The sequence below is a fragment of the Oryza sativa genome, chromosome 10, assembly GCF_034140825.1.
Source record: "Oryza sativa Japonica Group chromosome 10, ASM3414082v1".
NCBI classification, from domain to species: domain Eukaryota; kingdom Viridiplantae; phylum Streptophyta; class Magnoliopsida; order Poales; family Poaceae; genus Oryza; species Oryza sativa.
Genome location: NC_089044.1, coordinates 10,667,260 through 10,685,537, shown reverse-complemented (window position 1 = coordinate 10,685,537; position 18,278 = coordinate 10,667,260). Strand labels below are relative to the sequence as shown.

Here is an 18,278-nt window from a genome sequence, read left to right as displayed (position 1 = left end):
ATTAGTGTCAGGATAGTAGCTCTTCCGAGAACTAGGTAACCATGTGAATTTAACGCAACATGAACCAGTGCGTTTTATCAGAAGTATGTTGAATTTCAAGCTGTTGACATGTGCTTACTTACAAAGGTTTTTTGGATGTTGCAGTGCAGACCGACACCCAACATTATCAAATTTGTAAGAACAGGTGCTCATTTGAAGCAGTAGTTATTTACAGGTTACAAGCCAATCGTGTGGTAAAAGTTACTCCAATGTCTAAGAACAGAAGAATTTTTCTGTTCTTCTAAACTGCACCTCTAGTGTACAAAACACAACCATCTGTACAGGCTGCAAGACCTGTAGTCCTGCAGCTCTTGCGATACTTGTGTTAATAGATGAATTTTCAGCCTTCTCCAAGCCAATCTATAGCATCAAAATATAGGTACTCAAATTCTTCCGCAAAGTTCATGCCACCTAGCACTATACTTGAGACATCAGTAATTGGAATACAGTACATGGAGATGCCACTCAATTATCCAGGCAAACCCCACAGCTGCGTGCACAAAACTGTTGTTTGCCAGTTGTAGCATCAGCATTCTAGCTCTATGTACTGCTGAATTGCACAGGTTAACAAGGCTGCAGTACTGCACCAGACTGTTTAAAATGTTGCAGATGCAGCATCAGCAAAACTGGTATATGAAGATGATTGTTCAGTTCCTCTGGGCTTAAGGCACACGAAATGATCTGCCGGTCCATACAATCAATCCTTCACTGATTTTGCTATATTGGGTTGCTAAATGTTGTGCTTCCCATGTCAGGTTGTTTCTTCATAGCCAAGACAATCTTGCGAGTTATGATAGAATCCCTTCGAACATACAAAACAGTGTTCACTGTCACTGGCATTCAACTAGCTAGAGAAACAATACCACTTCCCCTTTTAGTTTCATCAGCTATGAATTGTCATACACCTGCATTATAAGGAAAAGATGTTCATAAATCTGCTGAACAGTGCTAGTCTTAGAAATTCCTCAATATGACTGATAAGTATAAGCAACTTTCATCACAAAGGACTCAGTAGGGCTAACACTATGAACATATTTTTGAATTATAGATTTATCAAAGCGTACACCTAGCTTCGTATTGCCCTACTATATAGTAGTAACATGTTTTTCTTATCCAAAGAGTTTAGAAATTTCCGAATATTTTATGCGCAGAAAAAGATCAACTTAAGAAAACATATACAAAAAACAACTGCAGAAATTTGGCAAGTTAAAAAAAATATCAGTTGAACACAGTAAAAAATCTAATTAGCAGTCATTGTCTTGCAAATTACATTAAACAAATCATAAGCATACCTTACAGACTGCTGATGAAGAAGTGCAAGTCAATCGTGAGACACTAGTTGATCAAAAAAGTCACAAAATTGCCTTCATGGCATAAATTACTGAAACAAACACAAAACAAATCATAGTGAGTTCAATGAGCTCATCAATCATATAACAAACTCAAAATACTTGGTTGAACTAGGAACTGAAACATTTGGGACAGATAGAAAAATACTACAGTACATAAGATATAAATGAGATAAAATTGAAAAAGTGATCAATTAATGGCATAACAATTTATGGGTCAAAATTCAACATAATGGAAACAAAATGTCAAAATCCGTGTCCTTAATAAGTAGGTGTTGTCAATTACAGATTCAATCTGGTGCAAAACAAAACTTATGTTATATAGCACCATGGCGACAAGCCCTAGCAGACCAATTAAATTACGAAAACATTAGATTAGCAAATTCCATGAACAATACAATATGTTAAAGATACTAGCAAAGTAAAGGCATTGTAATGTATAATCAGACGCTTGAAACAATCTGTATTTCACCTCTATTTGATAAAGGTCCCATCAAATTAACATTATGAAGGAAATAGGAAAAGTAACTTACAGACTAGTAAAACAACAATTGCTAGGATAAGTAACTGAATAGGACGTCCATATTGAACTTGATACTGAGACCTCTGAAGTAGCCGACGGAATGCACCAAGGCAACCATAAAGTTTCTTATTGCAGTTATCCTCATCATCAGAGGTGCTCAAGCAACTTTTGCTTCTTTGAAACAACCCATCAAACCCCTAAAATAATAAGCCAACATTGGCTTAGAACATTGCTATGTACGTAATTAATAGTATACAAATAATGCGTTGGAAAAGAAAAATGCAATTCAGATTTTTTTTCCCACACCTGGCACGAGCGAGAATTTGTCAGAGGAAGAGTTTCCACAACATCCTGTTGGTCAGCTCCAGCCAACTTCTTGGCTCCATTCTTTGTCTTCATTCTTGTCTTTGATTGGAAGGCATTCATTAATACAGAAGAGCTAGGGCTCTTAACCAAAGGTACCTTGGGCAGATCATCAAATGATTGTTCATCGATGCCATTGGCCTCATCAGGAATTGTAATAGTCCATGATCCAATATCAGCATAGGCACTTGCCGTTCTCCTATGACCTGGAGCTGTCTCCTCCTTAGTTGACACTAAACCTGACTCTGCTGAGCCCGAAGAATCATTCGAACTATCAATTGAAACACCCTTTTTCACCCTTCTTGCATTGCTACCAACCTCAATGTCACCAGCAGATGTAATTGTAACCACCTCATCACGTTTTTGATAAGTTCCTGCTGAAAGGAAATGAGCTAACTCTTCACGTTCACCCTCATCCAAGCGAACCCAGCTAAGAGGGCCACGCCCTTCAGTAGTATTGGATTCTTTCAAGAACTTCTCCACCTCTAGGATACGATGCCCAATGGCTGAAACAAAGTCATCATGCCGAGCTCTAGTATCTTTGCCAGCTAACACAACACTATAATTTGATTTAATAGCCCGCTGCAACTCATCAAGCTGACAAAAGAAAACAAAACCACAATCAGCACTAAAATTCAGACCTCATATTTTCATAGGTCATCTCAAATCAATGGTTTGTTACTGGTACTAGGTGTTCCCCTTTAGCAGAAAATTTCACAAGTAAAATGACACCTTTATTTGCAAGAAAGAAAAGACCCGATTGTCCGTTTTCTACTTATGCATAAGTACCAAAAGCAAGCTTTCAAGTACGACAGGGATGCCATGGCATACCGAATTGGTGTCAAGCCCATATCTGAAGTCTAAACAAATCAACGCATAGTCCATCTTGTCAACGAAAAGCAAGCCATCGTTATGAACAAATGCTCTAATAGAAGAACCAAAAAGGTAGAAAGCAACGAAGCACATGCATCAAAGTCAAAGCTTTAGTACTTTTTTCAAGAATAACTGGAACCTTAAGCTTAGAAGACGGACAAACTATACTTTGGTTTATTCTCACATCCTAATTCCTAAACCAAACTACTTCGAATCTTTCCAATTCTTCCGCGCAATCCCCCTCATCCCAAGCAATCCAAGAAACCTAAAACGAGTCAAACCAAAATCCCATCGTTTCACCAGCCACCTAGTATTAAATCGGATGTAGCCCAGCTCAAACCTGCCACTTGGCGGTGCCGAGCGCCGTGTGCAGCTCGCGGCGGAGATCCCCAGCGGCTCGCCCCCATCCACCACCACCACGTTCCGCCGCCGTCTCCACCGCGCCGCCACCTACTTCTTTCCTCTCCTGCAACCACCTCCTGTACACCGACTCCATCCTACACGAGCAAAAAACCCAAACCCTCAAAACTCCAAAAAGAACACCAGAATCAGAAACCGGAGGCGCACCGAAGGAAAGGCAAGAAGAGGAAGGAGGCGGCGCACCGGTCGGCGGACTCCTGCACCTCCTCGGCGGCCGGGAAGAAGGGGTCCTTCTCCCAGCGGTCGAACGACGTGGCCATCTCGCTGGGGACTCGGGGGGAGATAGATTCGTGGGAAGGCGAAATCGAATCGGAGATGCGTCGGCCGGTGGCGGTGGTGGTGGAGAGGAGGAGGAAGAAGGCAAAAGGCAGCGAAGCAACAGCGGAATTATTCGCCTTTTTTTTCTCTCTCTCTCTCGTTTTTTTTTTTTTTTGGGTGGGAGGTTTCGGCGGCAGTTGATTTTGGTGGATGATATTAATAAATGAAGTAATAATAATGCGGTCCGAGTCCGAGTGGTGGGCGAGGGGCGCACGCGTGGGCGAGGAGGGGCCTTGTTGCGTGGAAGCGTCGTCGTGCCGCGTTGGGTGTGTTAACTTGCTACGTGTACCAAATCGGAAGTACCGAATTTCTACTTTCTGATGAATCGGGTCTCATCGGCAGCACTTGGGAAGTGGGAGTGTGGGACTCCTGGCAATGGAAATACAGGTGTATAATTTTGTGCCTAAAACGACCAATGAATCAAAATAACTGTTCTATCCGTTTCAGATTATAAGTCATTTTGACTTTGGTTAAAGTCAAACTCTTTCAAATTTAACTAAGTTTGTATATAAATATAATATAATAATAATATTTACAAGACCAAATTAGGTAACTACATCTATAATTAAATATATTTTCATAATATATTAGTCTTAGGTTAAAAATATTACTCCCTCCATTTCATATTATAAGACTTTCTAGCATTGTCCACATTCATATAGATGTTAATAAATATATATATAGTAGTCTGTACATCCACATTCATATAGATGTTAATAAATATATATATATAGTAGTCTGTATATATATTTATTAACATCTATATGAATATAGACAATGCTAGAAAGTCTTATAATACGAAACGGGGGAAGTGCTACTTTTTCTAAAAACTTGATCAAATTTAAAACAGTTTTACTTTAATCAAAATTAAAACGACTTATAGTCTGAACAGAGGGAATAGTATTTATTTGCATATTTGACGGCGTCAGCTTATACATCCATGGTTTGAAACTAAGGATACAAATATTTATTTCAGCAAACATGCATTTTAGGAATTTAGGTCTTCCAACGTGGAACCTCATCGTCCTTCCGATATTATCACTGGCACATTTCTCTTTGTCATAGGATTTTATGCTAATTAATGAGACAAAGTGAGACTTAAGATCCATGATGTAATCAAGAGGTAATAATTTATGAAATAGATAGTAATGATGCTCGAAGAGTCGTAGAGCCTTCGAGATGGGATTAACGTGGTAGAGTTAATTTACACGTTACATCTTCGTAAATAAGTGTACTCGATTAAAGAGGGTATAAAATTGCAGAGACATGATGTATGAGTGAGTGACTATAATACTTATGGTGCCATCGGTTGTCCTAATGTTAATTACAAGTCATACGGTTTATTAGTAAAAAATTATAAGTAAAATCTTTATAATGTGTTCTTAGCTATTTTAAAGTACTAGAAAGCAAAACTATGAGAAAAAAACTTACAATCAATTTCAAAATTAAATTAATTGAAATTTTGATGGTGGCTATAAGCTGTAGGGATGGGAGCCTTATAATTTGGGTTATAGACCCAAACATAATTTTGTACCAGACTATTTTCATTATTTAGTCTCTAGGATAGCAGAAGCAGGTGTAATCTGTCAAATTATTTGATCTTACGTTTTTAGTTAATTTACAAATTATATCTTCAAACAATGATTGCATTGAGTCAAAAACCTCAAGCATGTATAAGGGCACTGTAGACATGTAAAAAGAGCTGCTAGTCTTTACAGTATTGGTTCATATTCATTTGATTGGGGAGAATGATATTTTTAGATGGAATTTTCATCAAAATGGTCAATTCTTGATGCTTTCTATGTTTTTAGCTTTAATTAATAATGGTTATGTTGAGAAGAATAAATTCATATGGAAACTTAATATGCCACTTAAGATTAAGATTTTATGTGTTACCTACTTAAAGGGGTTGTTTTGACAAAGGACAATTTGGCTAAGAGGAACTGGCATGGTAGTATGAAATGTTGCTTTCGCATAAAAAATGAGACTATTCAACATTTATTTTTGAGTGTCATGCAAAATTTCTTTGGAGAGCTTTATAGTTTTATTCTGGTTTATATACTCCACATAATATATCTCATATTTTTGAGAATTGGCTTGTGGGAGTGGATAAAAAAACTAGTAACTTATTCTTGTTGGAGAATCCGTTATTTGTTGGGTCATATGGTTGTGTAGAAATGATATGGTTTTTGGCAAGTCACCTTCTATATCTTATATGCAAGTTCTTTTCATGGCAACATATTAGCTTCGGTCATGGGCTCAACTATTAAAGTGTGATGATGATATCAAGCTAGTAAAAGTTGCATATCGTAATCTTGAGTCAACGGTTATGCAGCTTTTCGCCAACTTTGGTTGGAGATTCACAAATATAATTCAATAATCATATGTTCTTCTTTTAGGTTGGAGTTTTAAATTTTTGTGTGTGCTCCTATTTTGAAAGGAGTGTGTTTTTAGAACTTTGTGTGTGCTCCTGTTTTGTGAGGAGTGTGTTTTTATGTCTTTGTTTTGTTAGTTTGAGTTTGGTTGAACTAGTGTAATAATTGGCTGTAACTCTTTGAGCAAACGCCAAGATTTAATTCTATTATCTAAAAAAAAGCATATTGGGTTGTAGGAAACGGCCGGGATGGCCGGTGCAGTCAATAATATTAGAGAATTTGGATCAATGTGTAAAATCCCTTATATCTTAGTATAGAGGAAGTATGTTATTAGCGCTTCTGTTTACATGGTTTTCTGTCTATCTATAAGAGTTGTTGCTTCGGGACAGTCGGAAAAGAATCATCTACGAGAACTTAAGTCAAAACGAAAAGAGCAGATAAATAGTCACGGCTGCTTATGTTATGGTTTAATTTCTCACCTTCTACTTTATGGTAACCTAATTCTTATCTCATAGGTACTCCTACTAATTAATAATACGGTTTTGCTAGCTAGCTGTCCACAGTTTTGGAGGCTAGAAACATTCGATTTTATAGCCGTTCGATCTAGCGCCATGATTCGTGCGAGATTTTTTTTCTATTGGATCCAAACCTGATGACCAATAGATGTGCTACCCGTTGGCGTGTATAGCTGCACGTTGCCTTTTTCCAGAAATTTCTTGGAGGCGAGGTGGCCTAGGCGGAGGCGGAGACCCCGCCAGATGCAGCTCTCGGCGATTTTTTTCGCCGCCGGCCGGTGGGTTTCTTGCTGCCCGCTTCCTCACCGATTTTTCCCCTTCAGCTGCTCGTGTTCCTCGCGGTCGCAGCGATCTTCTCTGCCTCATGCTCTCTACTCAAAATTTCATGTGATTTTTCCACTTTTTGGTGCATTCATGTGATGTTTTGTGTTCAGATCCTGCATCATGTTTGCCCTATAAATCGTTTGTATGTTTGGTTGGTGTTCTTCTCCTAGATTTCTAGGGGAATCGATTCGTTGATTTTCGCACACATGTATTGTTGTTCATCTTGAGGATGGAGGCGTCAATGTTTTTCCATTTAGTTACATAAATTCCATCGTTGATGTTTTTCCATTTAGTTACATAAAAATGTTTAATTATATTCCAGTTAAATAGAGCTTATAAGTTAGTTATAGTCTAGTTACAGTCCAGTTACAACCTAGTTACACACTAGTTATAGTCCAGTTACACCCTAGTTACACACTAGTTACAGTCCAGTTATAACCTAGTTACAGAGTAGTTATAGCTCAGTTACAGTTACATTTAGTTACAGTGTGCCTAGTTATTCAGGGTTTCTTAATGGGCCCACACGTTCTAAACGGATTGGTTTCGTGCTTTCAGTTGGTTCAGACCCGTTTCCTGTGGTCCGTTGATTACATATCTTGAGGTGAAAAAAATTGAAAGTTTTGACCTTAAAAACTGTCGACAGCCCAATAGCTAATCCCTTAATAATATAAAAATAATATGTGTAGAAAAAACGATGTGGGAGTATATCCCACCACTCCTAGGTTTTAGGGCAGATATGTGGACAAAAATCTTAATTTTCAAAAAGATACCAGCTTTTAAATTAACAACAGAACACATTTACCATGAGGCTGCAAAACCTAACTCCTAACTCATGATAACTTCCTCACTTTGGCAAGCCGCAATCCTACGGTACCACTAACAGAATGTAGGAAGTAGGGTATCTTTTCTGATTTTGAGAGAGTGGATATAACATGCATCTGCTTTTTACTTGTCCTGTCTTGTCTTTTTTTTTTTTTTAGTTTTGGGTTGTTATATGCTGCTTTACCATTACTTTGCCGTAGTGAAGGATGACAACACTTTCATGATCAAAAGCACAGGGCATGGTGGAGGTTGAGAGACGGGGATGTGATTTTCTTTTATAATGGGCATATAAAAACTCGATTTTTGCTTCGTAGTAAGGTACGTACGACCACTTATTATAAAGTTCTGAGCTCAAAATCTAAGTGCTACAGAATAGAACAAAGGTGAACGAAAAAACGATACAATGACACTGATCAAAAGGAAAATAAGCAATTCAATGTTGAAAGGTCAAGTCTCTATTGCTAAATCTCCATAAAAAAATTGATGAAAATCTGTATGGTGAATGATTCTAAATTCTAACATGCAGCGCATATACCCTCCGTATTCTCTTCACCCCTTTAAAGTTGTCCCTAGAATCAAAGCAAGTGATAGGATGTAATGGAGATCAAGAAGAAATATAGTGCCAATTGGATCTCTTGTAGGGCGTGGTGGAAGTTACCAAATGGATTGATAGATTTGGATGTGTAACTCAACCTGCACCATCACCAGTGGTATGCTTGCTAGCACACCGCTCACTGAACCTTTTCATTCATCATCAATCTGTTGGTGCTATATGACGACACAATAGCAGAGGATATCGACTAGTGGGGTCATCGTGGTCATGAAATTCACAGTGGTAACTGAAAGAAAAATATTATGATTTACCTATGAATGACTGTACATATGATTTATACCACTAAACTATATTAGTACATAAAACACACTCTGAGCTTTTTAAATGAGACAAATTACCCCATTGATCAAGATGAATTTGGTCCTACATGTGCAAATCCATGGTTTCTACACTAATGTGGGACTCTACACTAAACAGAAGGTACAGAAAAGTCAAAGCTTGGAGGGGAGAACATTGAGAAGTGAGGGGATGGAGAACAAAGCATAGGCATCTAGGAAGTAAGGGGAAGCTAGACAGAAAGAGGATACGTTCCCAGAAAGAAACAGATGAAGAAAAAAGAGGTAGGTCTGATAGGTGGGCCTCCCTACTTTATGTGCAAGCCACCACCATATATGATGGCACATAAAACCACAAATTTTGTTTCTACTTAACTGGTGGAACAATTTATTCTGTTTCAACAACTTAGGGTGTGGTCTATATTATATTTGTGGTTTGAGGGAATAAATTAGATGAACATAAATATAGTTTTGGAAGTAAATCAGACATTTTCCTATTTCAAAAATAAACAATACATATATACATATACTGGAGTGGCATATATCAATATGATATTTTATAAAGGCAAATATTGTAAGTAGCAAATTTTTTTTGTCGAGAACATTTCAATGTCATATATCTAACTAGGATATTACTAGAAAACACGCGTGGCTTTTCTACGCGCGAGTGAATATATAACATGAAAAATGGGTTTCCATTGAACATTGAGTCCAATACTCAATATTCACGGTAGTAAACATCATATTACAAATAATCTGAATATATGCATAAAAGAAAGGTACAAGAGAGAATTATCACACTGAAATGGATTCTAAAACTCCCTCCATACAAAAAACTGAATTATGTAGCCTTTAGATAGATTCATACATTGCTAAAGACCAGTTTAACTAATGTCGTTATATTATCATTTTGAAGCTTGAGAAACATATCTCAGATTCATCCCAATAGTTGATAATATGAATGCAAGCCTCCTCCGGTCCTCCTATCACCCTGGATCATTACAAATGCGCACGGAAATGTGTTAACAGTTCTCTGAACTAATAGCGAAATAAACAGGTGTTCTGTAAACAAATAAAAGCAGAAAATATACATATATACCATCTACATGATAGTGCTTCCTAGCTCATCTCTGAAGATATTTGCAAGTGCAACCAGTTAGTATTAAGATAATACAAGATTGCTGCTACCCAGCCATGACAACCATTGACAGAGTACTTTCGACGATCAGCAAAGGCTGCAATTTTGTCTGGCTATTCAGAGAACCCCAAGTTCCCGACTCAGTGCAGTGCTGTCATCATTCATCAAGCTAGTGAAATACTCATCTCCTTCCATTCTCATTATTACATGGAAAAAAAACAAGAAGTTTGACATGATCAGTAAGCAATTACAACAAATAAAAACCTGATATTTGACATGATAAGTATGCAACAACAAATAAAAACTCTCTTTTTCTACTTGTTAGCACAATTCATAGTCCTGCTGTCAGATATATTTGGATGGATATGCTATATATTTTCATGAACTACAAATCACATTCACCAGCCAACAACAATCTGATTACTTCCAACTGCTTATTCAGTTTTAGTTGTTCATACAATGAAGAAAAAAATTATTGGCTTCCAAAAGTGAAACTTAGCAAATATTCAGATAGTCTGTCCAAGCCAGCAAATGAACTCCTGAGAACACGGAAAATGAAGTATTTGTTTCACATATCATCTAACCAACACTAATCTGCATACCCCAGAAGCAAGAACCAGTAACAAAAACCACTCAGCTAGACTAAGTGTATGTTTTTAACTAATTCCACAGACACTTCTCTACAAGGATGCAATTTTCTATTTTAAACCACATGACACTTTCTTGATTCCTCCTACCTAAAATTAACTATATTGTGACTCCCTAAAATGTAATATACGAAAACTTGTAAAACTCTCTCTTCTATGCTCAATTTTTTCCCTTAATCTTTGACCATTACCCAAACTAATAAACAACACAATCTGTTAATTAAGATGTGCATTCCTACCAGCAAATTTCATGCAAGATCCACGGTAAGGAAGATCCTACTGAACAAATGCAATACGTAGCAATTAAAGAGCTTAAATCTCCCCAAGATCCATGGTATCTTGCCCCTGCATCAAAATCCACATGGCAGGTAGAGGTAGTATGCCTGTGATGGCGAGGTGGATTTGCAGTCCAAATCCGGTGGTGTCATTCAAAGTGGTACAGCAATAAACGACGCTGCGGCCGGCCGTGGGCGTCGCGGCCGGGCGACGGCGAGGACGAGGCCGTGCGGCGGCTCCGTGCGATGTGGAGGCCGAGACGGCGTGGTGGGGCTGTGCGGCGGACACGAATCCCCTCGGCTTGCCACCATCGAGCTCCTCCCCCAATCCAGCAACCAGGAGGAGGGGACGGCGGCGGGCCGGATTTGAGCCGCAGCCGCTCGAGGAGCCCCGTCGCCATGCTGCCCCGAGCTTGAGAGGGGAGAGGCATTGTCTTCGTCGGATCTCGTCGCTGCCGGCGTGCTGCTCCCCAAGTCCCTGCGCGCCGTCACCGAGCTCCTCGCCCCCATCAAGCGACGATGAGGAGGAGATGGAGGGTCGCCGGCGCGTGCGAGGAGAGGGCCTCGCCCTGCTCTCACTGGGGACGTCATGGGAGAGGCGGCAACGAGGACGAGAGGAGAGGTGGGGGTAGGGGGAGAGGCGGCCACTAAGCGGAGGAGGTGGCGGCTGCGAGCCTGTGACGACGAGAGGATGCGAAGCGGCGGCGGCGGCGAGGCCCGTGGAGAGAGGGCAGAGTGCGAACTATTTTCTTTTTTTTTTTCTTTCCTCTCTTTTATTAGGTGGGGATTGGGGAGAGGCGGGGCCGCGAAAGGGGGAGCAAGCGGGCAAAGCCGCCGAAGGAAGGGACGTCACGTGGCACGATTTCAGGAGAGGCAACCTGAATTCTCGCTGCGCCACGTGGACCAATCAAAGACCAGGGTTTGGACCCGAAAATCGGTATTAGAGATCGCTAGTCCAAGATATAAACCTAGGATATTATTAATATATCATGCAAAACAAGGTATTGTACAGTAAATGATTAATTCATGGGGGCACTCTTATAAAAAATTTCATCGGGTACGAACATTCTCCCTCGGAATATGTCTGAATTTATAGTAACGTGTTATATGATATATCAAAGCGGTAGCCGTACAGAAATGCTTCTCGAGCGGCGGAGCTCAAGGTGGGAATCGTCGTGTACTGTACGAACATTTTAATTAAAAACAAAATTGAGTATATCGAAGGCTGAGTTGTGAATTCGTGACTTGTGAAAAAATCCACCACGAGTGCAGGACAACCATCTCACGCAAGTTGTCAATATGAATTTATATATGGCGCACCACGCGTCATATGCAGATCGTGAAAAAGAAGAGAAGCAAGATTAAGGCCAAAGATAAATATAGGAAAAAGTATGAATTCTCCCCCCCCAAACTATTACAGTCGTCTGAATTACCCCCTGAACCACAAAACCGGACATTCTTCACACCCAACTATACAAACTGGACGAATTACCCCCCTCGACCCAATCCGCGGTGGTTTTGGTTTACGTGGAGCTGAGTTAGCATTCTATTCATTAAAAAAATAATGGGACCTACATGTCATACTCTTCCTCTCTCTCACGGGCGGGAGGCGGTGGACACGGAGCTGCGGCGGCGGCAGCCGGCGGGTGACGCTGAGGCGGCGGCGGTGGGGGATGAGGGTGACGCGGAGGCGGCGGCGGTAGCGCGGCCTCGCCGGAGTCGGACGTCGCTGCGGCGGAAGAGGAGAGGTCACGCAATGAGGAGGCGAGGCAGGTCGCGTCGCAGCGGTGGAGCGCGGTATGGGCCTCGGCGAGGAGCTGCTTCAGTGCTTGAGCACCAGGGGCAGCGTAGGGGGACCGAGGACGGCGATGGCCGGGGGCAGACTAGTTGGGGCCGACGGTGCCGCGTGCGCACGAGGAGGCACACGGCGGCGTCGCTTTCTTCCCGCGCTCGCACGAGGGGGCACCGGCGGCGGCGACAGCGCACGAGGGAGAAGGCTGGGCCAGCGAGCATGTTCGCGCGGGACAGGCGGCGGACGGGGGTGGAGGCCGCGCGGATCTGGAAAGATGATGCGGGACCCCGACGGCCCCCGCGCGCCGCCGTCCGCCGCACGCCCCACGCGCCGCTGTCATCCGCGGCTCCACGCCGCCGTGCGCACTTGCGTCGCCCCCACTTGCCACCATCGTCCGCGGCCCCGCGTCGCCGTGCGCACTTGCGACGCCCCCACTTGCTGCCGTCCGCCGCGCGCCCCCACGCGCCGCCGTCGTCCGCGGCTCCGGCGCTGCCCGCACTCGCCACCGTCCGCCGCCCGCCCCTGAGCGCCGCCGTCGTCCGCCCACCGCTCCATACTTGCGCGGTTGTTGCGCCCGCATGCACCAGTGAGAGAGAACGGAGAGAGAAATTAGGAAGAGGTGAAGTGGAGGCTTGACAGGTGGACCCCACCAATTTTTTTTTTTAAAAAAATGCTGATTGGACTGTCACGTGTATGCCACATAGGATAAATCCGCTCTGATTTGGGTCAAAGAGTTAATTCGTCCGGTATTAAAAGTTCGAGGTGAAGAATATCCGGTTTTGTGGTTAGGGGGTAATTCGGACGACCATGATAGATCAAGGGGTAATTCGTACTTTTTCCTTAAATATATTCCAGCAGTATAATGCGTCGACATCCATTATCTGATTCCATACATGTGGTTCGCGTTGATAAATTTCTTTGGCTCTAACCAGCACGGATGTCGTTGTCACTGTGGTGGTGCGGCCGGTGTAGAAGCTTACTGGCTTTGCAGTAAATCCAACAGAGATTCATTTGTTTCCTATTCAAAAGGAAAAACAAGAAGAGGAGAAGAGAAATTCAGTGCGTGTCTCGAGTTTTCAACTTTTTAACCTGAGTTTTTCCCGGGAAATATTAACCTCCGGATTAAAAATTTCATGATTTTTGAACTTGTTAATCCCGGGAAAATGATATACTGTGAGTTGATTTCTTTTTTTTTTTAATGATCATATCCCCGAGCTGGCCGCCACGCCGATATTTTTTTTTTTACGGCAGGCAATTATATTGCCTGGCTTTTAAACAAAGCCAAAAGAGCAGAACAGAACAGAGTCTTATACATGACAGAAAAAAGGAAACGAAACTATGGCGGCCAAAAGGGTTGAAAATACCTAATCACAGGAACTTTACTAACAAAAGACTATTGTCTTGCAAAAAAGATTAAGACAAATTTTTGCTATAGGACTGCATAGATTTATAACACTTGTTTTAGGACACTCTAGTTTCTGACTGTGTAATACGACAATTTAGTTTCTGACTGTCATATGATAATATAGTTCCAACGGTTATTTAATTATATATATGTGATATGTCCTTTTCTAGTAGAGAGATTAAACTTTACAAAAGATATTTTTAGCTTTTTGTCACCTTGCATAATTCAAATTTGAACAAATTTTAGCTGATTTTAAACTTGTCAAAAAATTAAGTTATCCAAAAATACAAAAAACAAAATATTTCAATAAATATTTTTTAAATCCAGGCAATATTAATATTCCTTTTTTGAAAAGATTTAATGTATTTGAATTCCATAATTTAGGACAAATTTTAAATTTACAACATATATTAAAATTTGGCAAAAATATGTACCAATTTAAAGTTTGGAAGGTGGCCCAATGGTAAAATTGTTTTTTTGACGAGTTTTATTTCTCCATTGGAACATTATATATTAACATAATGTTTGAAGTTTCTTTGAATAAAAACCACGCAACTAGAGTGTCCTACGCAAAGGTACAAACTATCATAATAATGTCCTAAAGCAAATGCTAGAAATTGGTAGAGTCTTTAGAAAATTTTGGCAAAAGTTGAAGGAATTAGACTATTGAGATTTCTGAATGAGTTTCAACTAAATTGGAAAGAAATCAAGAATAGTGCTCGACTGGTAGAATGAAAGTTTTTTTATTCGTTTTGGTTTATCAGAAAGAGAAGGGTAATTTTTTGTCCCTCATTGTATAAAAAAATTTCGTTGATTTTGGCAATTCTGCACGTCCCTTAAATTTTTTTTGTATAATTAATAACTTTTACTGGTGGAATTTTTATATGGATGTGGAGGTCTCTCAATTATGATTATGGTCATAACTCATAAGGTAGGGGAATATAAACTTATAAAAAAAATGCAACATTGAACTCACAATAACATTGTGAAATGGCACGTATGAGATAAATAAAAAAAAATGTTTAGGTGCATCGTTGAGGTGCCTTCAATTCTCTCGTGTTGTTGTGTTGAGGAGTTTGTGCTATATATACCTTCTGTTATTTTATTTACTCTATTCTTTTTTATAAAAAATGAGAGTACTTCTATTGACTTCTGCAGTTCTGCTCTGTCAAAACTTTAATTATCTATAATATAATATATCTAACCTTGCCCATTCAATTAAAAATATATAAAAAAAAGAAGCGGAGCTTGCAAATTCATCGCAAATTCCACAAAGAAATGAAGTATATAAAAAAGTTCAAGATCACCTTGGTTAGTGGCCCATTGGGCTCTTTGCTCCAACCTTCAAATATTTCTGATGTGCATCTTTCATGGCAGAGTTGGCCGACTAGCCTTTGATCGTGCGGATATCTGGAGCAGACATGGCGGATATCTGAAGCAGATATGCTTCCCGACAAACAAATTAAATTGGCAAAATTGGTTATATAGCATCGAAAGATCACGTTTTTGGTTTTATAGCACCGAAAGTTACCGGTTAACTTTAATAGCACCCAAAGTTCACCATGTTCCCATTTTTAACACTTCCGTCAATTCTCGATCGTTTTCCGTCCGTTTTGATCCAGCCACACACACGATATGACGTTTCTACCCCTCACAAGTACAAGTATAATGCATGTTAATGAGGGGTAGAAATGTCATATCATGTGTGTGGCTGGATCAATAACCATCAAGACGGACGGAAAAATTGACGGAAGTGCTAAAAAGGGAATATGGTGAACTTTGGATGCTATTAAAGTGAACCGGTAACTTTCGGTGCTATAAAACCAAAAACGTGAACTTTCGATGCTATATAACCAATTTTGCCAATTAAATTACGCAACCTGACTGTGTAACCATTGACAATTAATATTCTACTGGCTAGTTGAACGATAAATAACATCTGGTGATATTAAAATAGCCCAACTGCGAGAACAAAATATTTCAGTTGATCTTGACTTTGTTCGTACTTCGTAGGGTGAATAATGAATGCGTAAACGTGTTTGACATGCAGCCATTCTCCATCTAAGCATTTTTGGGCGACATGCAGACCAGAGTGCAGAAGAATACTCCCTCCGTCCCTATTGTGATATTTTGCTTACACTATTTGACTGTTCATCTTATTCAAAGAATTTTAGAATTATTATTTATTTTATTTGTGACTTATTTTATTATCCAAAGTACTTTAAGTATAACTTTTTATTTTTTATATTTGCACAATTTTTTAATAAGACGAGTGGTCAAACAGTGCAAGCAAAATATCAAAATCCCTTAGAGCAAGGTTAATAGTACAACCAACTGCTAGCTCCAAATCATTTATAGCCAATTTATACAATAGTTGCTTACTATATTATTAATATCTGGCCTCACATGTCATACACACATTATGTCTTGGAGTCCGTGCTACAGGTGGCTACAGATTTATAGTCCGCTGATCTTCTCTCTCCTCTTTTATCTCTTTAAAATATGTTTGTAGTTGACTTATAGTCTGCTATTGTACATGCTCTTATATCAGGGACGGAGGGAGTATAGAATAGGAATCCATTGATGAACTAGACTTCGCATATGGTACAAAGTACTCCCTCCGTCCTAGAATATAGCAACCTATAACCGGATGGGACATATCCTACTACTACGAATCTGGACAGAAGGGTCTTAGGTTGCTATATTCTGGGACGGAGCCTCTGTCCGCAACCATAAGTTTCCGCGTCTAATTTTGATCGTCCGTCTTATTTAAAATTGTTTTATAATTAGTATTTTTATTGTCATGAGATGATAAAACATGAATAGTACTTTATACGTGACTTATGTTTTTAATTTTTTTTCAAAATATTTTTAAATAAGATGGATGATTAAAGTTGTTCATGGAAAATTATGGCTGCACTTAAAATAGGATGGAGGGAGTAGTCACATACCCTTGTAACGGGACACGAGGAACATCGTTTAATTTTTTTTTCATGTATTTTTGTTTTTAATTTCTAATACGTAGGATGGGTGGGAAGCAGTTTTGATGGTGTTGGAATGGAAGAAAGACAACTGTGCTTTTATAGAGTAGATACAAGAAGTGCAAAAAATTTGTGGCCACTAACCAGTTACCAACCAAGTTCTCTCTGTACACTCACCGGCATACACACGGATGCATTCTCTATACACGCTTGAATACTGTTGGAACAGACACTCATAATTCTAGCATGCTACGCTACGCTAGATCGGATCATCTCAGATAGCTTATCTGTGACGAGCCAAAATACTTCATCATAGATGCCCTCATCTGTGATGGATTAGACTAGATGTCGTTACAGATGAGGCTACAGGCGCAGGCCCATCACAGATAAGGAGTTATCCATGGCGGGTCCATATATGCACCCGAAACGTCTGACGGGCTCACCTGTCAGCCCGTCACAAACCTAACACTTATGACATATTTATAAATTTAGTACATCAGAAAAAAGGACGAAATAACCTAAAATGACTCTTTATTTTACCTGTCACTGGTAACTAGTGTAACCTTATCTATTCGCCCCATCCAACTGAACCTTATCTCTTCAACCCGCCCCCCCTCTCTCGATCCCCCCATCCTCTTTCTCTCTCTCAATCTCTCTCTCGATTCACCGCTCGCGCTCGCGCTCGCGCCCGCAACCACAACCCTTTCACCGCCACCGCTAGTTCGTGCTGGCCGATGACTCCGTCCGCATGCCGAAGGCTGCTTTCTCCGCCGTGAGTGCCGACTGCCAACTCCTCAACCTCAGGCACCAGCTATCGACTCTGCCTCCGCCATGGGCCAGCCACCGCCTCTGCCTCTAATGGCAGGGGAGTTCTTCTATTTGGGATTATGTGATTTTGTTTTGTGCCCAGATGAATCTGATAGTGATGATTTTTGTGATTCTATCTTATGCCTAGATGAATATGAATGTGATGCTTTTTGTGTTTCATGAATGCTTAATGAAGGTTAGTGATTAGCTAGGCGGACGGCTAGGCGGACGGCATTTTTATTTTTTTGCCCTATTTTTCACGTTTGTGATAGGTCCCAGTTATGACCTGTCATAGACAAAGATCACCAATGACAAGTTAAAATAATTCCCCGTCACAGATAAAGGTTACCTGTGATGGATTTTAGTTGCGGTCCGTCAAAGGTAACTTTACCTATCACATATAACTCAAAGTCATCGGTGACCA

The 18,278-nt window shown here is 40.3% G+C and overlaps 1 protein-coding gene and 2 long non-coding RNA genes across 7 annotated transcripts; 1 reads left to right on the top strand and 2 right to left on the bottom strand.

Moving 5' to 3' along the window:
- Window positions 1-48: 48 nt before the first annotated feature.
- On the bottom strand, window positions 49-3,944 carry LOC4348362 (uncharacterized). 4 transcript variants are annotated; one of them, NM_001423930.1, is made up of 6 exons: window positions 3,751-3,944; window positions 3,488-3,644; window positions 2,218-2,871; window positions 1,922-2,108; window positions 1,332-1,420; window positions 49-944 (listed from the first exon to the last, which is right to left on the bottom strand). In NM_001423930.1, the coding sequence occupies exons 1-5, from the start codon at window positions 3,825-3,827 to the stop codon at window positions 1,392-1,394; spliced, it is 1,104 nt and encodes a 367-aa protein (NP_001410859.1). In that variant the 5' UTR covers window positions 3,828-3,944; the 3' UTR covers window positions 49-944; window positions 1,332-1,391. The 4 variants fall into 4 exon arrangements, with proteins under 4 accessions (NP_001410859.1, XP_066160530.1, XP_066160531.1 ...); XM_066304433.1 differs by having other exon boundaries at window positions 3,715-3,939; XM_066304434.1 differs by having other exon boundaries at window positions 1,993-2,108; window positions 3,715-3,939.
- Window positions 3,945-6,950: 3,006 nt separating this feature from the next.
- On the top strand, window positions 6,951-16,111 carry LOC112936649 (uncharacterized). Of its 2 annotated transcripts, none has more exons than XR_010737103.1 (2): window positions 6,951-7,053; window positions 15,444-16,111. It is a non-coding gene; the product is annotated as an uncharacterized lncRNA (long non-coding RNA). The 2 variants fall into 2 exon arrangements; XR_010737102.1 differs by lacking the exon at window positions 15,444-16,111 and adding an exon at window positions 8,952-9,214.
- LOC4348361 (uncharacterized) lies at window positions 9,442-11,613 on the bottom strand. Its single transcript, XR_001540831.3, has 2 exons — window positions 9,909-11,613; window positions 9,442-9,800 (listed from the first exon to the last, which is right to left on the bottom strand). It is a non-coding gene; the product is annotated as an uncharacterized lncRNA (long non-coding RNA).
- Window positions 16,112-18,278: the final 2,167 nt, after the last annotated feature.